The sequence below is a fragment of the Hyperolius riggenbachi genome, chromosome 5, assembly GCF_040937935.1.
Source record: "Hyperolius riggenbachi isolate aHypRig1 chromosome 5, aHypRig1.pri, whole genome shotgun sequence".
NCBI lineage: Eukaryota > Metazoa > Chordata > Amphibia > Anura > Hyperoliidae > Hyperolius > Hyperolius riggenbachi.
The window spans coordinates 202,932,054-202,957,432 of NC_090650.1; the positions used below are offsets into that span (position 1 = coordinate 202,932,054).

At 43.5% G+C, this 25,379-nt stretch overlaps 1 protein-coding gene across 1 annotated transcript in view; it reads left to right on the top strand.

Moving 5' to 3' along the window:
- Positions 1-25,379, top strand: part of LOC137517556 (uncharacterized) — a 59,900-nt gene that overhangs the window by 17,910 nt on the left and 16,611 nt on the right. The window contains exons 2-3 of the mRNA XM_068234556.1: positions 19,180-19,337; positions 23,328-25,172. Of these exons, the coding sequence (XP_068090657.1) occupies positions 19,187-19,337; positions 23,328-25,172 (1,996 nt within the window). The 5' untranslated portion in view covers positions 19,180-19,186. The remainder of the gene's footprint in view (positions 1-19,179; positions 19,338-23,327; positions 25,173-25,379) is intronic.

Here is a 25,379-nt window from a genome sequence, read left to right on the forward strand (position 1 = left end):
ATCTGTTCAGATGGGATGGTGGAGGCTCCAGGTGCTGCTCTTTCTACTAATACCAGTTGCCTCACTGCCCTGCTGATCCTCTGCATTTGTATTAGCTGAGTTCTCACCATGCAATGAATGTGTTCTGCTAGCTCTATATTTAATGGCTGCTAGTCAAATTTGTGATACATCTGCAAGATGCGTAAATGGACATGGGGGGGGGGGGGGGGGGGTTTTGGTGTAGTTTTTTGTTTGTTTGTTTGTTGTTTTGTTTTTTTGAGACCTCTGGCAAGTAGGTTTGTAAACGAAGCTATTCTGTAAATGATTTGAATATGCTTAATGCTCTTGATCACTCCATGTACTTCCACTATCACTGCTCATTTGATTGGTGTGCTAATAGCTATATAGGATTGTCTTTTTGAGATTAGTGATGAATAAAATATTTGGGTGGCTTTGGCTAGAATTGGAATTTAAACACAAACATTTTGATAAATGTTGTATTTTCAAGGGGAACTGAAGTGAGTGGAATATGGAAGCTGCCATATGTATTTCCTTTGAACTAAAACCAGTTGCCTGGCAGCCCTGCCGGTCTATTTGGCTACAGCAGTGTCTGAATCACACCAGAAACAAACATGCAGCTAATCTTGTCAGAGCTGACCATGTCAAATGCCTTATCTTCTGCATGCTTTTTCAGGGACTGTGGCTTAAAGTATTAGACAGAGGATTGGCAGGACAGCCAGGCTAATGTTGCTTAAAAGGAAATAAACATGGCAGCCTCCATATCACACTCACTTCAGTTGTCCTTTACACTGAGATTTTTCTGGCCGATTTACTTTTTGATTTCCAACATGTCTGCTCTGCTTTCCGATCGATTTCCTGTTGAAGTGAATGGAAATCGATCTGACAGTAACTCGACCAGGAAATCTGTGTGTACCTAGCATTAAATAGAGCTGGTCAGTGAGCTGCAAATAAGTCTGGCTTGTGTACAGTACATTTTATGCAAGTTGTTTGGAAGTAGACCAGGTTCCCTGCCTGGTGAATTTGCATGCAAGTCAGAATTCTGTGTATTTCTTTGACCAGCTCTAAGGGCTTGTTTACACTTAGTAGTTTTTATTTATTTATTTATTTTTAAAGTGCTGGTTATTTTTAAAAATCGCCTTAAAAGTGACAGTGCAACGGTTGCTTACAGGGATGCTCTCACAAGTAATCACGAGTGTGTAAACTCTTTAATTTGTGATTTATATGAGCATTAATTAGCTCAAGTGTGCTGCAAGGACATAAGGGGGTTAGTTACCCATAATTCCGCATGTTCCAAATAGCTTGCATGAGTCCCATTGGATGCATTGCAAGCCTCAATGCGGGCACTTCCTCCAAGCCGGAAGGATGAAGTGCATGGTCATGAGGCTTGTAACTTGTCCAATAGGACGTGTGCAAACTATTTGTAGTGCAGTGAGGATGCGGAATTATGGGTAACCCCTTATGTCCCCGCTGCACACCTGAGCTAATTAATACTCTTTTGAATCATGAATTTGAGTGTTTACACACGAGTGATTACTCGTCAGAGCATCCCTGGTCGCTTATTTGAGTGTACTCACAAAAGCGATGAGCTTTCTATCCAATCGTGGCTCCTTTTCCTGAGCATTTGTGATTAAATAGAAAGTATAGAAAAATCGCAAAGTGCTTGAAAAAGTGATTTGAATTGCGATTTCCTGAGCGCTTTCATGAATACATTGGGCTCTATTCACAATCGGTCATGTGGAAATTGGGTTTTTTACCGCTAAATTACCGCCAACGGTATTTTCCGCATTTTCCCACATTCACCAAAACTTTCTGCATGTGGGTATATTGTGTAAACTTGCGATAAACATGGAAAAGTTGCATTGCCCCCCCCCCCCCCCCCCCCCAAATTTTAAGTCCAGCAAACAGCACTTAAGCCCTCAGACTCCATTTAAATCAATGGGAAGCAAAATATCACCTACCAGTGCTGCTCATCCAGATTCTGGATATCCAGGTAACCCAGATATCCGACCTTTTTTCAGCTATCCAATTCGGATTCAGATACCGGATGTCTGTAGAAATCCGGATAGCTATCTGCGGATAGTTGGCTGGCAATGCGGATATCTGCAAAAATCCGACTATTGAGATACTGTATGACGTCCAGGATGTTATTGAGCCAATCAGAGGGCTCCCAGCAGAAGCCTTAGCAACCAATCAGAGGGGAACCCTGGCCAGCCCCACCTGACCTCATTGAGCCAATCAGAGGGCTCCCAGCCTAAGCCCTGGTGCCCAATCACAGACAGGAACCCTGGCCAGGCCCCCCTGTATGAGGGCTGCCATGAGAAATATCATCCTTGCTTGTGAATGCTCACTGAGACATGCTCCAGTGCTGCTGGCCTAGCAAGTGCTGTACACAGTGATAAACCTAAAGCTGTTCAGTGATTAACCCCTTCACTATCACTAAACTATATTGTTTTAATTAGCTTGATTTCTCTCATTGTTGTCCGGGACAACCTGAGAGATCCGGTCCCGCCCCGGATCTGTGGAAACATAATCCCAAGAAGTTTAAAAGCCCCCGCCCTCCCTCAATCCTCAGTTCATCTGTTTCCGTCACGGAAACTCCTAAGAAGCAAGCTCCTGTTTTTTATGACTCACCAGAGGGTGAGTGTATGTCCAAGGAGGTAAGGAGGTAGAAGGTGGTTTGGGCGGATAGCAGAGGCAACGCTGACTACAGACCTAAGTGAGCGGGACTCGGCCTCTGAAGTGTGTGGCTGTCACACCGCGCTTCCCCATCAGATGCCGGCTCTGTAAGGCGCAGCTGATTGCCGTTCATGACATCAGACGCAAGTGAGAGCGGGTTATGTCAGACGGCATTACAGGGGGAAGGATCCGAAAGGCCAGGAAGTGTTACAGCGTGCTCCTGGCGTCTCCGGCGTACCCTCAAGCAGTCAGATGGGGAGAATGTCTCAGGCACAAAGGGGTGAGCAGCCTCTGCAGCAGTGTGATTCAGAGGCGGCAAGCTCCACTCCCAAGTCTTCTTCATGGGCGCAGCCATCTGGTTCTAGTGGGGTAAGCCCTCCAGCTGGAGGATAAGCTTACTTACTACTGTTTATTGACTTTGGCATCTCAGTACTTTGTCTCTCGTTTCTTGCAGACATAAACTGAGCCTAAATCTACTACAGCTTCTAATCAACCCAGATATAAGAGATGCAGTTTATGTAACAGTAAAATGGCTTTAGAAGCCCCAAGAAATGTCAGGCTTGTACAGATGTTGTAGCTTCCCAGACTTCTAATATTCTGAAAGAGGTTATGGATACTGTTAACCAGGGCTTCGGAGTCGTGGAGTCGGGCAATTTTGGGTGCCTGGAGTCGGGGAAAAAATGCACCTGCTCCGACTCCTAATGAATTTGTAACTGTAATTAAAATAGAAAATATGATAAAATGTTCTGTTTCTCAGATAATAGTCATTAAAAATAATGTATATATACAGTAATAGCTGTGCTTAGTTCACAAAAAAGAAATAAACCAATCAAAATTAGTTACTTGTGCTGCTTCAATAAAGCAGTCCCTGAATTTTTAAGGTCAGATATGCATATCAGATTGTGACTGTATATATGATGTGTACACAGGAATCTCTTATATATACTAAATAACCTCTATGCTGTAAGAATAAAGCCTGATGTGTAGCTGTGTCACTAATAGAGATGGTCAACGAGATGGAAATAATTCTGCATTGATGCTGATATATGCAAATATATGCACTCCCTTTGCTGATGAAATCAAATAATTTGATATGTTGTTAAAATTTGGTTTGGCGACTACAAATTAAAGGGTACCTGAGACGGATGAAATGTAAAGTTTTATACATACCTGGGGCTTCCTCCAGCCCCCTTCAGGCTAATCAGTCCCTCGCTGTCCTCCACCACCCGGATCTTCTGCTATGAGTCCTGGTAATTCAGCCAGTCAGCGCTGTCCGGCCGCATGCCGCTCCCACAGCCAGGAACATTCTGCACCTGCGCAATAGTGCTGCACAGGTGTAGTATGCTCCTGGCGGCAGAGTGTGCATGCGCACTAAGCCCGACTGGCTCAAGTACCTGGACTCATAGCAGAGGATCCAGGTGGTGGAGGAGGACAACGAGGGACTGATTATCCTGAAGACGGCTGGAGGAAATCCCAGGTATGTATAAAACTTTAATTTCATCTGTCTCAGGTTTACTTTGTTACACAGTAGTACTATACTCTACATATGCACTCCCCACAGAGCTGCAGAGAATCCACTGAGAATGCTGTGCACATTGAACACAGAGGTGTTGTCTGTCACCCATAAACCTGGTTCAGATTGTGCATGAAGAATGTGTAATAGAGGAAGAATCTCCTCATTCCCCTGCAGAGTACCTGCACATCATTCTTACATGTACCCACACTTACATTGCCTAGGGCCTGATAGATGTTCTTTGCTCCGGTTTGTACCTTTTTACAAGTACTCTTACCAAGGACTAGTTTTAGTCTATGACTAAAGGGAATAAATATAGCAGTCTCCATATCCTTCTCACTTCAGTTGTCTTTTAAAATTCCTAAGCGTTGGCAGTTAAAAGACGAATTTCATGTTACATACTTTTAACCACTTGAGGACCTAGGGCTTTCTACCCCTTAAGGACCGGCCACTTTTTTTCCATTCAGACCACTGCAGCTTTCACGGTTTATTGCTCGCTCATACAACCTACCACCTAAATGAATTTTGGCTCCTTTTCTTGTCACTAATAAAGCTTTCTTTTGGTGCTATTTGATTGCTCCTGCGATTTTTACTTTTTATTATATTCATCAAAAAAGACATAAATTTTGGCAAAAAAATGATTTTTAACTTTCTGTGCTGACATTTTTCAAATAAAGTAAAATTTCTGTATACATGCAGCGCGAAAAATGTGGACAAACATGTTTTTGATTAAAAAAAAAACCCATTCAGTGTATATTTATTGGTTTGGGTAAAAGTTATAGCGTTTACAAACTATGGTGCAAAAAGTGAATTTTCTCATTTTCAAGCATCTATGACTTTTCTGACCCCCTGTCATGTTTCATGAGGGGCTAGAATTCCAGGATAGTATAAATACCCCCCAAATTACCCCATTTTGGAAAGAAGACATCCCAAAGTATTCACTGAGAGGCATAGTGAGTTCATAGAAGATATTATTTTTTTGTCACAAGTAAGCGGAAAATGACACTTTGTGAGGAAAAAAAAAAAGTTTCCATTTCTTTTAACTTGCGACAAAAAAAAAAAATGAAATCTGCCACGGACTCACCATGCCCCTCTCTGAATACCTTGAAGGGTCTACTTTCCAAAATGGGGTCATTTGTGGGGTGTTTACTGTCCTGACATTTTGGGGGGTGCTAAATTGTAAGCACCCCTGTAAAGCCTAAAGGGGCTCATTGGACTTTGGGCCCTTTAGCGCAGTTAGGGTGCAAAAAAGTGCCACACGTGGTATTGCCGTACTCAGGAGAAGTAGTATGTGTTTTGGGGTGTATTTTTACACATACCCATGCTAAGTGGGAGAAATATCTCTGTAAATGACAATTGTTTGATTTTTTTTTTTACACACAATTGTCCATTTACATAGAAATTTCTCCCACCCAGCATGGGTATGTGTAAAAATACACCCCAAAACACATTATACTACTTTTCCTGAGTACGGCGGTACCACATGTGTGACACTTTTTTGCAGCCTAGGTGCGCTAAGGGGCCCAACGTCCTATTCACAGGTCATTTTGAGGCATTTGTTTTCTAGACTACTCCTCGCGGTTTAGGGCCCCTAAAATGCAAGGGCAGTATAGGAACCCCACAAGTGACCCCATTTTAGAAAGACACCCCAAGGTATTCCGTTAGGTGTATGGCGAGTTCATAGAATTTATTTTTTTTGTCACAAGTTAGTGAAAAATGACACTTTGTGAAAAAAAACCAATAAAAATCAATTTCCGCTAACTTTTGACAAAAAATAAAATCTTCTATGAACTCGTCATACACCTAACAGAATACCTTGGGGTGTCTTTTTTTTCTAAAATGGGGTCACTTGTGGGGTTCCTATACCGCCCTGGCATTTTACAGGCCCAAAACCGGGAGTAGTCTGGAAACCAAATGTCTCAAAATGACTGTTCAGGGGTATAAGCATCTGCAAATTTTGATGACAGGTGGTCTATGAGGGGGCGAATTTTGTGGAACTGGTCATAAGCAGGGTGGCCTTTTAGATGACAGGTTGTATTGGGCCTGATCTGATGGATCGGAGTGCTAGGGGGGTGACAGGAGGTGATTGATGGGTGTCTCAGGGGGTGGTTAGAGGGGAAAATAGATGCAATCAATGCACTGGGGAGGTGATCGGAAGGGGGTCGGAGGGGGATCTGAGGGTTTGGCCGAGTGATCAGGAGCCCACATGGGGCAAATTGGGGCCTGATCTGATGGGTAGGTGTGCTAGGGGGTGACAGGAGGTGATTGATGGGTGTCTCAAGGTGTGATTAGAGGGGGGAATAGATGCAAGCGATGCATTGGCGAGGTGATCAGGGCTGGGGCCTGAGGGCATTCTGAGGGTGTGGGCGGGTGATTAAGTGCCCTAGGGGCAGATAGGGGTCTAATCTGATAGGTAGCAGTGACAGGGGGTGATTGATGGGTAATTAGTGGGTGTTTAGGGTAGAGAACAGATGTAAACACTGCACTTGGGAGGTGATCGGACGTCGGATCTGCGGGCAATCTATTGGTGTGGGTGATCAGATTGCCTGCAAGGGTCAGGTTAGGGGCTTATTGATGGGTGGCAGTGACAGCGGGTGATTGATGGGCGGCAGTGACAGGGGGTGATTGATGGGCGGCAGTGACAGGGGGTGATTGATGGGCGGCAGTGACAGGGGGTGATTGATGGGCGGCAGTGACAGGGGGTGATTGATGGGTGGCAGTGACAGGGGGTGATTGATGGGTGGCAGTGACAGGGGGTGATTGATGGGTGGCAGTGACAGGGGGTGATTGATGGGTGATTGATGGGTGATTGATGGGTGATTGATGGGTGATTGACAGGTAATCAGTGGGTTATTACAGGGGAGAACAGATGTAAATATTGCACTGGCGAATTGATAAGGGGGGGTCTGAGGGCAATCTGAGCGTGTAGGCGGGCGATTGGGTGCCCGCAAGGGGCAGATTAGGGTCTGATCTGATGGGTAACAGTGATAGGGGGTGATTGATGGGTGATTGATGGGTAATTAGTGGGTGTTTAGAGGAGAGAATAGATGGAAACACTGCGCTTGGGTGGTGATCTGATGTCGGATCTGCGGGCGATCTATTGGTGTGGGTGGGTGATCAGTTTGCCCGCAAGGGGCAGGTTAGGGGCTGATTGTTGGGTGGCAGTGACAGGGGGTGATTGATGGGTGATAGGTGATTGGCAGGTGATTGACAGGTGATCAGTGGGTTATTACAGGGAAGGCCAGATGTAATTAATGCACTGGCGAATTTATAAGGGGGGGGGGGGGGGTCTGAGGGCAATCTGAGCGTGTGGGCGGGTGATTGGGTGCCCGCAAGGGGCAGATTAGGGTCTGATCTGATAGGTAAAAGTGACAGGTGGTGATAGGGGGTGATTGATGGGTGATTGATGGGTAATTAGTGGGTGTTTAGAGGAGAGAATAGATGTAAACAATGGATTTTGGAGGTGATCTGATGTCGGATCTGCGGGCGATCTATTGGTGTGGGGGGGTGATCAGATTGCCCGCAAGGGGCAGGTTAGGGGCTGATTGATGGGTGGCAGTGACAGGGGGTGATTGACGGGTGATGGACAGGTGATCAGGGGGGATAGATGCATACAGTACATGGGGGGGGGTCTGGGGAGAATCTGAGGGGTGGGGGGGTGATCAGGAGGGAGCGGGGGGCAGGGGGGGGGATAAAAAAAAAATAGCATTGACAGATAGTGACAGGGAGTGATTGATGGGTGATTAGGGGGGTGATAGGGTGCAAACAGGGGTCTGGGGGGTGGGCAGGGGGGGGGGTCTGATGGGTGCTGTGGGCGATCTGGGGCAGGGGGGGGGGAAAAATCAGTGTGCTTGGTGCAGACTAGGGTGGCTGCAGCCTGCCCTGGTGGTCCCTCGGACAGTGGGACCACCAGGGCAGGAGGCAGCCTGTATAATGCACTTTGTAAACATTACAAAGTGTATTATACACTTTGTATGCGGCGATCGTCGGGTTAACATCCCGCCGGCGCTTCCGTATGGCCGGCGGGATGGTGCGGCGGGTGAGCGGCGCCAGGCGGAGGATCGCGTCACTGATGACTCGATCGCTCCGCCCATGCCCCTACAAGGACCGCCGCCAATTGTCAATACGGCGGTCCTTGCGGGGTGCACTTCCCGGCCGCCAATTGTACATACGGCGGTCGGGAAGTGGTTAATCAACAAATTTGTAATATGCAAATTAGAGGCGTCGGAGTCGGTGGAATCCTAAACTGAGGAGTCGGAGTCGGTGGATTTTTGGACCGACTCCACAGCCCTGCTGTTAACAAGAATATGCTGGAGACACTAGACAAATTTAGTCTTATGTGCCTCCACCTACCAAATCCCTTCCAGGGCCCTCTTCTAGTGCCTTTTTTCAGCACTCTAGTTTTTCCGATGTGTTGGGCTGAGGCAGAGGGGGAGGAGGTTTCAGTATCTCAAGAGGGGAAGCAGCCTCAGTCTGAGGGTTCGGGAAAGGAAGAGGCGGTTAATACTCCCAGATTTTTATTTACGCCTGAATCTTCTGAGTTAGGCCCAGTGCACACCAAGCAGTTTTGGATGTGATCCGCCGGCCGCATCCGCCTGTAAAACTGAGTGGCTAATGTATTTCAATGGGATGGTGCACACCGGCGGTTTGAGGTTTGTAGTAAACCGCAAACGTGCCTCCTGCTGCACGTCTGTGGTTTGCAGAAGCGTTTCTGCCTCAATGTAAAGAATAGGGAAACGCAAACCGCTCTGAAAAACGCTACATCAGAGTGGTTTGCCAGGCGTTTTTGTTACAGAAGCTGTTCAGTAACAGCTTTTACTGTAACAGTATAAGTAATCTGCTACCCAAAAAACCCTCCCAAAACCGCTAGGCATGTTTACAAAACGACTCTAAACATGCCTAGAATCACTCTGAAATCCGCTCCAAAAACCGCTAGCGTTTTGTGGATCTGCTAGCGGTTTTGGTGTGCACTGGGCCTTAAGGCTGTGTATACCACGGAACAGATCAAGGAATCTGTTCCAGATATTACTGATCAAGTGTATTTGGGTTTGAGTATTCCTATACACAAAGATTTACAGGATATTAGTACTTCCCAATGGCAAAATCCTAAAAGACCGTTATTTCCAAATCAGCAAAAAGGAAGTATCCTTTTGCTCAATACGAGATCGATAAATGGACTAAATGTCCAAAACTAGACTCGCCCTTCAAAGGACTCAGATTTATCCTTTGAGGATGCTGGCGTCCAAGGATGTAATGGATAAAAAGGTTGATGGCCGTCTTAAAAAAGCTTGGGAATCTGTTCCCAGATAAGAAGAAAAACTTTAAGGGAAAAAGACCCTTTGTTCCTAAGAAACAGGACTCTAATCAGCCAAAAAAATAGGAATGTGCAGAGAAAATGGTCCTTTTACTAAAGGAAAGGGTAAGGGAGGGTTCACTCTTGGCAAGACCGAACCCTCCCAAATCCAGTAAATGACGGTTTACCAGTGGGGAATTTATTTTCGTTCAGAGGTTTGTGAATCCCATTCCAAAAGATCTGGAAAAGGCCAGAGGTCTGGAATTGGAGATTCAGAAACTTTTAGAGAAGTTATTGTTCCAGTACAGGGCAGATTCTAGGCTAAAATGCACCCAGTGCGAGAGTGTAAAAATTGTGCCCCCCCCCCCATGCCGGAGCCAGGTATAGGTGCCTGCAGTACAGGTTAGCTAGGTCTAGTTGCACTCAGTATAGGTAATGGGCTATAGGTCCCCCCAGTATAGGTAGCCAGGCATAGGTGCCCCAGTATAATTGCCCCCAGTATAGATTAGCCAGGTAGGTGCCTCCAGTATAGGTATCCAGTATAGTTCAGGGGCGGACTGGCCAGGGTGAAGGGGGGCAATCTCCCCCCAGGCCGCCTTTCATTCAGTGATTTAGGGCAGGTCTGGTGTATTCGGGTTTGTTGTAAGGCAATGTAAAACTTGAAGCTAGCTGATAAAAGTGCAATCAGAGGACAGGCAAGCTAGTAAATATACACAGCATGATGCAGAGCTTGCCTGGAGGGTCCTTGGGCAAACATTGAGAATAGCCTGAGATGGAGTAGAGAGCTTAGCTGTATTGCACATCACACAGAGGCTACTTGCCTGTAATAGGACTCCTGTCTCTGCCAGTCTCACACAAGTCAGAAAGTAGCCCTCCTGGAGTCTAGGGACTGTCAAAAACTTTTCAACTTGTATAACACCGTATCCACACATGCAGTCATAATAACAATGGGGAGCGACCAGACAGATGTTTGCCCACGGATCCTTCAGGCAAGCTCTGCATCATGCTGTGTATATTTACTAGCTTGCCTGTCCTCTGATTGCACTTTTATCAGCTAGCTTCAAGTTTTACATTGCCTTACAACAAACCCAAATACACCAGACCTGCCCTAAATCACAAAGCGTAACCTTTGTTACGCTTTTCCGCCAACAGTTCATCTCCCACAAGTTTTTGGTGACATTTAAAAAAGAAAACCGGATTCTGATAGCTCCTCTATGGCCAAAAAGGCCATGGTATGCAACTTTAGTAAAGTTGTCAGTGGAACTGCCTTTTCCACTGCCAGATCGGCTGATCCAGGACCCTCTAACTCATCCCAGGCCACTGTTATTCAAACTGGCGGCCTGGATCCTGAAAGGGTGATGTTGAGGAACAAGGGTCTTTCTGAGAGGGGGTGGGGGGGGGGGGCTGGGGATTTTAAGTCCCCACATCAATTAGTGTTTCCCTTTAAAAAAAATAATGCTACATGCCTCATTTACCATAAAAAATGTTTTTAAAGCAATTTAAAGGCCACTTCCAGGTTTTTTTTTTGTTTTTTTTTATCTAGATATCCGAATTTGCACGGATACCCTAGATACTGCAGTCGGATATCCTATTCGGTTTGGGAAATTTTGAACTCTTATATCCGACCCGGATCTGATATCTGGGGATCTGGATCCAATCCGGATTTTGAAAAGGGGTATCTGAGCAGCACTGCCTGCTACATGTAGGTGGTAAAAAATCGGTACTTAACACAGAAATTATGCGCCTTATTTTATTGTGAATTTGGATATTTTGCGGTAACTTACCACATGTGGAAAAAACATGCAGAAAATTTTGTGAATGTCAACATGGCCTTATTTTGGTTTCACATTTCCTGCAAGTAGTTTACCGCATGCGGAAAAGGATTGTGGATCGAGCCCAATGTATGTGTTCATTTCTGGGTCGATGAGTTCACTTCCTGACTGACATCAGGAAGTGAAAAAAATCATTGCTGCACAAAAGCACTTTTACAAGTGCTTTTCTAAGCAAAAATCACTCAGAAAGCGATTTGAAAAGCACTTCAAAAATAGCCCTATAAATTGTTCAGCAATAGCGCTGGGTATTTATGTGCACAAGGCCTGAAGAGGGGCTTGGCTGCACCTAAACAATGTTGAGTCTCTCACACTGTTGTGGTGGTTTTTTTTGTTTTTTCGTTATAATATATGCAATGGACTTGCAAAATGCCTGCATGCTTCTTTCTGACCTTTCAAATATATTTTATCTGCTACCGCGCCTGACTTAAGTCAGCTGAGGTGGCCGATAATGTCTGCCTCAGTTGACAATCAGGCACATGTACATGCCTGTGGCCCCCAACATGCAAGAGATCTGCTGGGCAGATCTACTGGACCCATTGTTTGAGCTGCTCCCCCGCCAGCCGTGTGATATCACATATGCAATGCTCATTGTTGTGCCCCCGCATAGCGCGTCGTCTGCTACACGGCGTGTGTGCAGCCAGACCAGCGATGCCGCCCAAGGAGACCAGGGACATCCGGGAAACGTGTGACCAGCAGTAAACCTTAGGGAAATTCCTGAGGGGGTGAACAGAACCCTTCCGAATTGCTAGGTTTCGAATGGGTTGTAGTAAAGTACTCCCACACTACTAGGCCAATCGCAACACTTCATGCTGTAGAAGTTGCTGTGATTGGTGAGCTGTTCTGAGGTTTCCTGTTGGGTTAGTGCTGATTAAAGGACAATTGGAGGGAGTTCTATGGAGGCTGTCATATTTAAAAAAAATTTCCTTTTAAGCAATACCAGTTGCCTGGCAGCCCTGGCTGCAGTAGTGTCTGAATCACACCAGAAACAAGCATGCAGCTAATGGTGTTAGATTTGGTAAATGTCAGAAATGCCTGATCTGCATATACTTGTCTTAGGATATATGGTGGTCTGCAGAATCACCTATAATACTGGTATATAAGAAGCTGATGTGACAACAAATAGTAATGAGTGACTGGTGCAACAGTAGTACTGATAGCTTTGGCAATACCTCACCAGAGGAGCTGGTGGGTACTAACAGTACAGTGTCCCTCACCAGAGTCAAGGGCCCTCTGGTGAGAGTAGAGTGGTCAGACAGACTGGGTTCGGCAACAGACAGACAGAGGCAGTACAAAATCAGGAGGCAGAGACAGATAGGTTTAAGCAAGCAGAGGTACAAAGTCACTGAACAGCAGAATAGTCAGAACGAGCCAGTCATGCACAAATAAGAATACAGTAATGTAAATCTTTAAGGCTATCAAACAATTCCTATCTTGTGTGAAATCCCCGGTTTCCTCCCAGATCAAAGCACACTGGAACTATCTAAGGGTCTGAGCGATAACAGAGTATTCGCAACAGCAGACAAGTTGCGAGTGATTCAGCTAGGCTTTTGAAGTAGAGGAGACCCTTCAGGCACGCCCCCTCCTATCAACCAAGGAGTGGCGAGCGTCTCTTCTGACATCAGCTGACGCGCGTCCTCCCCGCATAAAGGTCCTGTCTGTGCACGCGACAAAGCAACCCTATGTGCAACTGACAGACCTGTCCTCGGCGTGCTAGACTCCTGAGGCACGGATACATTGCTGAACAGGGAGCTGGAGGCAGTTGCGGTGGTAGCGCTGTTCACTGCGGCTGCCTCTCCAGCGTTTGTTACAAAATGGCATCCCCTATATACCTCTAATTGTCATTTAACTCTTTCTGGACTGTAAGGCTCTGGCCTCTTAAAGACCAGTGTTTTTCATGCAGCTGTTCAGTGATCAGTGTGATTGGCTCACAGGGATCACCTGTTAAGGAGCCAATTAAACTGGTCCCTTACTGATAGGAGGCTCCTCTGAAATGACAGACCAATCTGCAGCAGCGGCTAGCAGTGATCGGCTCAGGACTGCAGATGGCCATGGCATGAAATGTATGCCACATCAGAACTAGAGCCACAGATGTGACTTAGATTGTAACTTCTGTGGTCCTGTGCAGGTTAAGCAGTATGCATTTTTCTGGACAGCCCAATCAATGTTTCTTATTGTAACAGTTGAAAAAATGTGACCGATGTATGCACACCTTGGATTCTCCCCAATTAAAAAAAGAAAGTATCCTTTTCTTGATAGACCCAAGCAATTTTTTTTCAATCTAGCCTGCACCATTCACTATGAAAAATTGTACAGAAATTTCCAATACTCAAGATCAATTTATTTATTTATTTATTTTTATTTTATTTTTTTTTTATATAGAATCTGATCAGATTTTTCTCCAGTTGGGGGAAAACTTTTGGGTTTTTCTGTACAACTGATCATTTTTATGAAATTGCTGTAAAATTGGAACTTATTGTATCAAACTTTCAGACTAGCATGCCTAGGGGTGTCTTCCCACGCTCTCATCTTCCATGCTTCCCTGGCTCTGCCACTAGGACCTACAGATCAGCATGACAGCAATAATGGTGCTGACCTACTCCCAATGGGTCTCTCTGACTCTGTCCTCTCGGTCTGATGCACGTTACGTGACATGCAGAAAATTTGGGTAGAGTGGCAGCTTCAACGGGATCTCCAGAGACCTGACTGGGGAATGGGTAAGCCCAGTCACTGCCTCTACTCAGACCTACAGATCAATGTGACTGAGCTTACTTCTTTCCCCTGTTGGGTCTCTCTGGCTCAGTCCTCTCTGGCTTATTTATTTTGTATTAAAGCGCCAACATATTACGCAGCGCTGGACATTAGTTAGGGTTACAGACCATATTTAGGGGTGACATGCAGCAATAAGACAATACAGGAATACATGCAAACCAGATCACACAGCACAGTATGAGTACAAGGTAATGCTTAGTCACTGGATGGGAGCATGGAGATTAGGCAAGCTGAGTTCACTCAGATCCATAGGATGGGTGTACGGTAAAGGCCCATACACAGGCTACAACTGTTGCTGAAAACACATGGCGCGAGATGAAGGGACATGAAATCTAGGGGACCAGAGTTCAGCTGTGGGGTTAGAGCACTATTGAAGGGGGGGGGGGGGGGGGGTTTTAGGCCAGAGTGAAAAGGAGTTTTGAAGGCCTTCTTGAAAATGTTGGAAGGGGAGACCCTAATTCAAAAACCTTTGAATTGCAATTTCTTGATGCAATTACCACACAAATCGGTAATTTACCTCATTAGTCTGACTCTTAATTTTCAGTGTGTGTGGTAAAATCAGTTTTTTTTTTTTTGTTTTTTTTTTTCCCCCACATTCACAACTTCTCATAAATTATCTAACTGATAAAAATAACCTTTCAGCCCTATCCCATACAGCCATATCAATCCCTGCCATGTACTGATGAGGACCAAAAGTCTGGAACAGGCTGTCTACATGTGGGGTTGATGTGGCTGTGTAAAATTTTAAAGCTATAGGCTTGCTATATACCAGTTCTGGATGCTAGTCTGGCTTACAAGGGCATAGAGATCATTTGCATATTCAGTAGTGGTGCATTGTGGGTAACATGTTCAGTTAAAGCTTAATTGCAAGTTTCTGGTTATTTGCCGTTGCGTTAACATACCATCTTTCAGCTGTCAATGCTGCGGTTAAAAGTGCCTATGATGTCCAGTGCAGCTGCTGGTGCATGCTAAGGGCTTGTTCACATCTAGGGTGTCTTCAGGCTTTTTTAAAGCGTGGGCTTTTTTTTTTTTTTTTTTTTTTTTCCCTCCCTCCCCTCTAAATCACCCACAATGCTTGTGCAATGATTCTCTGAGCAGGTTCATATTTGCGTGTTTTGTTTGCTTTGCGCTCGGCAAAGCAGTGCATGTAAGGCTTTATGCGGTATTAAGAATAAATACATTTTTATTCTTTTCCGGTCAAAGAGTTCACCTCCTGACTGTGGAAGTGAAAAAAACTGAATCTCTCTGCAAAAGCGCTTTGCACAAAATCGTACCGTGCAGTGCCTGGAGAGGAGAAAAGCAAAAAAAAAAAAAAAAAAAAATTTTTAAGTTAACAGAGCCTCAGATGTAAAGACGTTGGTTTACTGCATGCAATAACCAATTGTCAGAATTTCTGACTGAATTAAGACCTTGTTGACATTCACAATGTTTTCAGAATGAATTGCAGAAAAAAGTGATACAATTGCAGAAAAATATTAGTAAAACATACTTTAGACTAATTTTCTGCAAGGGATTAAATTCAGGATGAAAAAAAGGTGTTTATGCCTTAGGGTGTTTTTTTTTTTGTTTGTTTGTTTTTTTTTTTTTTTTTTGTTAAAAAAATAAAATAAAAAAAAAAATCACCTGAAAGTACCTGGTGGTGGTACTCGCTTCCCATCAAATTGTCTAGAGCCTTTTTGAGCTGATTGTAGGAATCACGCGATCGGCTGTCATAGGCTTCTGCCTATGAGAGCCGATCGCTCTCTTGTCCCCCAGGGGGACAGCCGTGTCCCCAGTACAGCGCTGCTGCTGATCGCAGCGCTGTAAAAGTAAATAGACGGCGATCACGCCGTCTAACAGTCTCCGCAGACTGAAGAGGGGCGGAGCTCCGCCCTCCGAGCCTGAGATGCACGTGCGATCTCATGCAAATTAGAGCCCCAGGACTTGACACCCATGGGCATTAGCACTATTTTACATGATACCATGCTATTTTACTTCTACTTGCATTCGTTAATAATTTTGTGAATGTAAAAAAAATTGGAAATGAACACTAGCGGTAATTTTGTGCAAATAAACACTTCACTGCACATGTCATTGTGGATAGAGCCCAATAAATACATCTCCTGGCATGTACCAGTGGCTGGGGATGTGCTGGACATTTTGAGCACTTTGAACTGCAGCATTGACAGATGCCCTTGTAGACTGAGTATGGAGCAATTCCCATAAGTAAATTAATGTAGTGCTGCTGCTGCATGGTCTGAAACTCTGACAGAAGTAGGAAAACATTTTTTTATTGGATGTTATTACCCATACAGTTAACATTTTTGCTCTTGTGCACAATATTTTCGTTTACAAATTACAAGTTCCCAAAGTACGGCTCATTTGCTCTGAAAGCTGCTGTTGCAGTTCATTCAAGCTGCTTTTTATTATATATTAAAATCTTCTACTGAGCCGTTCTAAACTGTTAATGCTTGAAGGCAGCAGAGAGAGCTTGTTTTCAGTTGTTACAATGGCCTCAATTCACTAAGATCATGCTGGAGATAAGGCAAGAGAACTTGCCACCACAGTGAGTTATCTTATCTCTTCATTCCTTAAGTTACCACCTCTATAGTTATTTTCACATGCAGTTAACCTCCTTAGCGTTATGGACGAGCTGAGCTCGTCCAGTAACGCCAGAGGGCACCGTTTTTGAATTTTTTTTTTTTTTTCTTAAACTTGCAGCTAGCACTTTGGTAGCTACGAGTTTCTTTGATTTGCCCCCAATCCGCCGCGTTATAGGGGACCCCCACAGACCCAGTGCGCAGCCTGGCCAATCAGTGCCAGGCAGCGCTGAGGTGGATCGGGACTCCGTGACGTCGATGACTTCATTCCGTTCATCGTCATGGCGATGGGGGAAGTCCTGAAGGAAATCCCCGTTTAGAACGGGATTTCCTGATGGGCATGATCGGCGGCAATCGGAAGGGTGGGAGGGAGGAAGCAGGGAGGGTGGAATCATGTAGCTAGCGCTAGGCTAGCTACATGATTAAAAAAGAAAATTAGGTTAAAAAAAAAAACACCCGTGGCCACGTGTAATCAGAACGCCAGGGAGGTTAATTAACAGCCTGTCTTTAACTTTAGAATTCTGGAGTTATTTTAGGATTGAAGAGTTAACTTAAAGGGAACTGAGTAAATATTTAAAATAAAAACTAGGTAACTTCAAATATTACATAGTTACCTTGCCATCAGTTCCTCTCAGAAGCTCACCATTTGCTTCTTACAATCATTCCTTACAGTTCTGACAAGATTTTGTCAGATCTGAAATATATCAGTTGCTGTCAGTTATAGCGGAGGACAACTGATGTGCAAGGTAATCATGTTTCCCTATGGCTCAAGTGGGCGATGTTACAGTTTAAGTGTGCTGACCAGGAAGCGGTTATGGGGTAATGGCCATTTTCAAAATGAGGACAGAGAATTCAATTGATCAGTGGACAAACAGGACGCAGGAGAGGAGAAAGCGATTGAGGAATAGACTACACGGGAGTTAAGTTTGACCTGTGTTTATTTTGACTTTTAATTTTCAGTTCAGGTTTTCTTTAGACAGAAGTTAACTTTAGGTTTGCCTGAAGGGGCTTTTCCATGACAGTAGCTTTAAAGCCCAATCTACACGATACGTTTCTTTGTATGATTCAATTACGATTCTATTTACGATCCGATTTAAATCCAACACGTCCGATTGGGATTTGATTTGCCATTGCAAAACAATGGCGAATCGAATCCCAATCGGACATGTTGGATTTAATCGGATCGTAAATAGAATCTTAATCTAATCGTGCAAAGAATCGTATCGTGTAGATTGGGCTTAAGGGCTCTTTCACAGTGCGATGTTAAAGTAGCAAGTTAGAAAATGTTTCAACTCATAGCAATATTAAGTCTGTGCAACATTCAGTGCACAAGTTGCGTTTGTGTGTAGCGTTATTAGAAAGTGCTGCATGCTGTGCGTTATACACATTTTTAGATGCGTTGGTCTGTTTCCACATGCTCAGTCGCATCAAATAGCAACATCCTACTGTGAGAGGCCTAAAGCTGTAAGGTATCTTTTAGAGCAAATGCTGAGTTTCAGACCACTTTAATGGGAATCTGAAGTGAGAACTTGTATGATTTTGTATGTGTAGTAAGAACTACATTAGTAGCACATGAGTCTTTTATTTCCAGTACAGGAAGAGTTAAACTCCAGTTACCTATGCAAAAGCGTTTCACTGATTTCTCCTAAAAGTCGCAGAGCTGTCTTTTGAAGCTTTTATCTGTGGCTGGGTGCACACGTGGCTGTGCATGAAAGGTGGTGGTTTGTCGTGCATTTTTGGTTGCGTTTCTTTTCCACGTTTTGCGCATTTGCAGTTCGCATATACAAAACATGTACATGTACATTTTGCCTGCAATGGTAGTCAATGGGCAGCATCAAAAAACTCATGTTTTGTATACGTTTTCCATGCATTTTTCTATTGCAGTTTATGCAAATCCCTAGGAAGAGGAAATGCATCAGAAAACCAATTTTAACGCATAAACCCATGAAAAATCATACAAAACGCATTACATTGCGTTGCCATTGACGTCCATTGTGTTTGAAAATTATGTTCCAAAACCAGCATTTTAAGAAGCTTGTATGAGTTTTTTGATGCAGCCCATTGACTACCATTGCAGACAAAACTCATTTTCTAAGTGTTCCTTTTTTTTTTTTTTTTTCTCCTTGCCACCCCTTCCCACTGTAGATGAAAATTCAAAAGGACATTAGCCTGCTCTGTGAAATCATTTAGAATGCTGAGTTGTGTAAGCTGCAAATATTAGAGAATGATGCAATGTTATACAAAAACTATATAACTGAAAATTGAGACTATTTTCTTTGCTACTAATGTTTTTAATTATCCGTACTACACAACCAATTTATTATATCATTTTTTTTTTTTTAAACCACTTCAGAGTGTGCAGATGTTACATAAATGTTGGTGACTTGTCAACTGCTGTGGAAAGTGCTAACACATAAACATGCCCTAGGATGCAAAAATGTAAAGTCCCAAATGCTTGACTTCTCCCCACTGGCTACTAAAAATGTCACACCCTTAACTCAACTGTTCTTTCAACAGCTCAAAAATGAACACTGCAGCACCACCACCTGAAAGTGGGCAGTATTCCACATCTCAACAGAGACCCTTCTTTTATGCACAACCCACAGCACAACTGCCTTTCCCAAATCCTTGGTACCTTACCCAGCTCTACAATCCATACTGCATCCCTGGACCAGGTCAGTTTACCCTTACAATGCAATGCTACATGCTTGCCCTAATTGTTTAGCCTATATGTATATTGTAATGCTTAGAACCCTATATGACTGGTGGTTGTGATTTTAATATGAAGTGCTTTGTTTTGTTTGTTTGTGGGTGTGTGCTGAAACCGGACATAGCATTTGATTAAACTCTAGTATATGGGTTAGATCTACAGTTGCAAGAAAAAGTATGTGAACCCTTTGGAACTATATGGATTTCTGCACAAATTGATCATAAAATGTGATCTGATCTTCACCTTAGTCACAATAGACTATCACATTTTCTTACTGTATGTACAGTAGAGCTCGGCTTTGGTTCAGCTTTCTAAACTTTGTATGCTGGACTGTGATATGTTATCAAGTGTATTTCGGGCCCATGCACATTGCATTGGCTTCGATTAGATTAAGAAAGCAAGCACATACGTTTATCGCAAGGGTCCTTTTCAAACTGCTGCAATTTATTTTCACCCAAACGTAGTGCGCTTTTTTTTTCTTGGAAATGGCAATCATGCTGTCAAAACCCAGCTCTTCGCGTCACAATCATTTGGTTTGCAAAGTGTAGATGGCCTTTACTGCAGGGGCTTTTACATATCTGGTCTTGTTATATCGTTTGCATACACTAGCAGCTCCTATATTGGTATCACTGATTGATTTTTTTTTTTTTAATAAATTTGTTTCCTGGGGTTATAGCCTGAAGATCCCATATAGCACCCAAAAAAGTAACTTTCAGGCCTGGTGCACACCAGAGGAGTTTTTTTTTTTTTTTTTTTTTTCTGAGCGTTTTGAGTTTTTAAATCTGCTGCTAATGTTATCTTATGTGTCTGTGCACACTGGAGCAATGAGGTTTTGTAAAAAAAAAAAAAAAAAAACCATAGCATTACATTGGGAAGAGCTTTTAGAGGTTTCAAAAGCTCTTCCCAATGTAATGCTATGGGCGTCCATCTAATAATGGCGCACAATGTTGCCGCTAATCCGTTTGCCGCTTATCGCGATTTAACGTTAAAGCCTTATCGTTGTTTAGCGTTAACGCACAGAACCCTCTCTGTACCTATCCCTAACCCTAACCACCCCCCTGGTGGTGTATATTGTACTGTAACTATACCTAACCCTACTCTCACACAGAACCCTCCCTGTACCTAACCCTAAGACCCCCTTGGTGGTGCCTAACCCTAAGACCCCCCCCCCCCCCCCCCCCCCAGTGGTGCCTAACTCTAGCCTTGACAGTGTTACATTAAATCCATTCACCGTTTTGCAGTGAAATAACGTCTGCAGTTTGGCTTATGTAGGGCGCTATTGCAGTGCCTGGATAGTGTAATGGTTAAGGGCTCTGCCTCTGACACAGGAGACCTGGGTTCAAATCTCGGCTCTGCCTGTTCAGTAAGCCAGCATCTATTTCAGTAAGGAGTTTCTTGGGCAAGTCTCCCTAACACTGCTACTGAGTGCGCTCTAGTGGCTGCCTCGCAAGCGCTTTGAGTCCGACAGGAGAAAGGCGCTATACAAATACTGCCATTATTATTGATAGATGACGTTAGTGTGTGCCACTATTGATAACGTTAGCGTGTGCCTTTTTTTTCTTTTTTTTCCCTGTGCGCCAGTACTAACGATAAATAGCGATAAGCGTACCTTTTTTAATGCGGCGCCATTTTTATGCATAGGCGCTGTGTGCCATTATTCACTGATCCCCATGCTATGGGGTTTTTACAAAGCCTCATTGCTCCAGTGTGCACAGACAAATGGGATAACATTAGCAGCAGATGTAAAAACTCAAAATGCTCAGAAAAACTCCTCTGGTGTGCACCAGGCCTCATATTTATTTCTGGAAGTCATGTAGCAGGTGGTTAATTATGTTCTATGGAGAAGAGTTAGAACCTCTGTTTAGACTGTTAAGACTTTATTACTAGTACATTCAACCAGCTTTTAGCCCTAGTTCAGCCTTTTATCATATGGTTCATTTGCACCATTCTTTTGCATTTTATGCCTGCACTTTTTGCAATACATATTAAAAGTACCTAAATGGCTGGGTCTTGATAAAAAAATAAGTCAATCAAAACTCAATGTGTATGTCTAACTTTTTAAAGCAACATATAAAAAGACTGCTTTGTGGGCACTAAATGTTTTGGATTGATCATAAATTGAAGGGATGCAGACATGTGACTGTTTGCCTGGTTAGTAACCATGGCGGTTTCTATCCATCTAACAGTCTTCGAGCGGCGATTGCTGCTGGGAGACTGAAGGCAGAGCTCCGCCTTCCAAGCAGATGCGCGCATATTGGCGCGCATGCTCTCCTGCAATCCCCATTCCAGGCCATTCACGCCAATCGGCGTGGTCCTGGGGCTGCCGCCACGTTCACCCCAATTGGCATCTAGCGGTCGGCAAGCAGTTAAGCATGATAGCAACTTGTACTGTGACGCTGAGGTACAAGGTTGCGGGTCTGGGCATACAATACTTTAGGCAGGATTGAGGGACTCTGGACTTGCATTTGTCTGAGGTTGAAATGGGTGACGTTTAATTGAAGTTCAACTAGTGCCTGGATCTGTGGTCCTGTCATCTGAGAAATGGCTATATAAAGCGTTTAACCCTTTCTACACACTCCCCATGTCTGCATACCTTTGCTTTACAACCGAATGCAAATTTACTATTTTGGGCTCTATTTACAAAACTTCTCATAAATTTCTGATTACCGAATTGATAAACATTCAGCACATTTACAAGAAAAATTACTTGGTTATTCCTGAATAACTTCATTTCAATATTTCCTTACCTTAATCATATTCTATTGCTCTTTGGGAGCTTAAAGTAACCTAGATAAGGTGAATAAGCTTCATGAATCATACCCAATGTGCAGAGGGCAAGCTATGGCTTTAATCCTGACCACTGAGGTATACAGAGCTCTATATACTTTTATTTACTATTGTATCTAGTATGTGCTTTGCACTTTTCTGTATTATAAAAAGAAACTGTTTTCTAACTTGTATTTTGTAGATTTACCAGTGAGAATTACTGCACTTAAAGTAATTAAAAACAGATGCTAGCTACAGTTTGGGCCCTATTTATAATGTACAGACAAAACCACAATGAAATGGCAAATTCAGCAAACCTGAAGCAAAAAAACTTATGACATGAATTGTATATGTAGAACAGCTAAGTAATAGAACATTAAGTAGCAAAGACAAGGGTCTCAGTTTCCATTACAGACAGGGTTGAGAAACCTGTGTCTATGCAAAAGAGCTTTTCTGTACCCTCTTTGGGTCAGACTGTCCTGTTCACTGAAGCACTTATTTCAACTTGTCTCACTGTTTGGTTTTTGTTTTTTATATGGCAGGAAAATTCGACGGGTCATGTCTGCTCTGTTGAAAATAGTGTGGTTTTTTTTTTTAAAGGAAACCAGAGCTGATTAAAAGGTTTTATACATACCTGGGGCTTCTGCCAGCCCCATCCACTTGGATCAGTCCCACGCTGCCACCCTCTGCTGTCTGCAGCTTCGATACGGGTCCCATCACTTCTGTCAGTTGGGGCCAGTCTGACGTAAGGTGTTCTGTTTGCGTATCTCTCCAGCAGCCGCTGGAGAGTAACAGAGGGCGCACTTCTCCTGCATAGACTGGCTCCGACTGGTAGAAGTGACGGGACCTGGTATCGGAGCTGCAGAGGATGGCGTGCTGGGAGCAATCCGAGCGGATGGGACTGGTGGAAGCCCCAGGTATGTATAATAAAAAAAAAAAAAATTTATAATCGGCTCTGGTATACTTTTTAAATTGCAAATATGACAGAATGATGCAATGTTAAAAAAAGGTTAACTAAAATTTTCCACCCTTGCTACTAATGTTCTATTAACCCTATTACACAATGCATATTCCTATAAAAAGTAATTGCACTAACTGCTGTATAAAAAATTTTGAATAATAGAACGGCTTATGATGTATTCACCTTCAGCCTTTTTTTTTTTTTTTTTTTTTTTTCTTCTCTTTCCAGGGTTCAGAGGGGCAAATCCATACTTGCCTTGCTATTCTGTTCCCCTCCATGAATATCCTGGCTTTTATGTCCCCCAGCATCAGATGAATTTAAGAATGAACCGGAGGCCTCATTTTAATGCCCATCCGCCATCCCCCATGTTTTACCATGCCACACGATTCAGACACTACAGCAATCCAGGAAGGAGAACTGAAACAAAGGAAACCCAGACTGACCCAAGGCAGCCAGAATATACAGCCAAAAAACAAATTAGTACAGAAAGCAAAGACTGTGATCAAGGAAATGTGACTTCCCATTCTTCTGGCATTAACACAGAAAATGAACACAATTTGGAGACTGTAGAAATGGCCATGTCTCCAGTGACCATGCCGGAAAGAGAATTTCACAAAAATACTTGCAATTCAACACAATATCGAAACATGCCTCCAGGAAGCTATGCGTATGAGAAAGAGGAGGTAAGAATAGAGTATGGAAGTGGTTCTCCTGCTGCTATACAGATGTGGAAATCTTATAAAGAAACTATACCAATATATGATGTGGCAGTAGTAAAAGAAATACCAGAAAATGTAGTGCAGCGTGATTTGTTTTGTGAAGGTGTGTTGTATGGTCCTCATCCTGAAGAAGAGATTGCAGTGCAGAGCCTATCCTTTTCAAACACTGAAGAATGTAAGCAGTTGACTCCTTCAAAACACAGCTTGAATGGTATACAAGAAACAGATTCACACAAGCCACAGGGGCAAAGTATAGATCCAAAACCTGAAACTAAGCAACCCAAACAAAATCTAAAGCCAAAGCCTATCTTAGAGGAAGAACCCCAGTCTGTGCGTGTTGAAGTTCTCTGCCCAGCTTATGATGTCCAACTAGTTGATGCATCTGAACAAGGAGACTCTGAAGTTTTAAACGAACCAGATGTATGCCCAGCAGATGTAACTCGAAGCCAGTCTGTGTGTAATGGAGAATTGAAGGTGGCTAATACAAGTATATGGGTGGAGGATGAATCTGTACAAAAGATTCTTCCTTCGCCAACATGGCTGGCTTGGATGGAAAATCAAGAAGCAAATTATGAAGCGAACTATGACTATGATGTATATATGTCTCAGAGGAAGCAAAAGCGCCAGAGCATATTAAGTGTGACATCCGAGGAACTTTCTTCACGGGATGAGGGATCTTCCATGGATAATGCTTCTGTTTCATATTTTGTTCCAGATTATATGCTCCGAAAAGGCTTGTACACATTCAGAAGAAATGCCGAGGGCTTGGATAAGGAGAGAATTCAGAGCAGTGGCTCCTTGAAAGAAGATGACTTTCCAGTAAAACATGCTAGCAGTCAGTATGAGAGAATCTGTGGCCCTTCTGGACAAAAAGGTAAAAATGCTCCAAGCAAAAGCCACAGAATTGGGGTACCAATAAGAGGATTAAGCAAGAGGAAGATTTACTCTGCAAAGAAGAAACTTAGAAAAAGCCAGTCTTTGTCTGAACCTGAAGATTCTGAGGAATATTGGGTACTGGAGGAAGAAAACTTGCACAGCTTTGAGGAAGAGGAGACTGATGAAGAAGAATATTATTTCCAAGAAGACCGACCACATGAGCAGCTGGATTTTGCTAAAACTAACTTCTTTAAGCAGATCGCTCAGCAAAGGATTTTATGGAAGCCTCCAGAAGGGGCATTCCCAGCCCAACTTATCGGGTGGCCTGTCAGAGAAAAGATACGAGTTAAGAAAAAGGGTTTATCAGAAGCCCTTGAGCAGGTGCATAGGCTTAAACCAGGTGACTATACAAATTACAAGAAGCCTGATGGAGTCAAAGAGGTGACTGAGATGAAGAAGTCTCTGCAGAAAGTAGGTGGTAAGTCAAAGAGGAGTCTTCATGTAGTACTGATATGCAGCACACTTAATATGCTCTCTGTGAAAAGGACAGCTCTCCATATTCTTCAGAAAATCGTTTGGAATTTTGCACTCCATAATTTTTTTTCTTTCCCAAAAAAACCTTGTCATCTGTATACCGTATTCTTAAATTTCAGTCCTTGATGCAAAATTTGAATAAAGTATTACA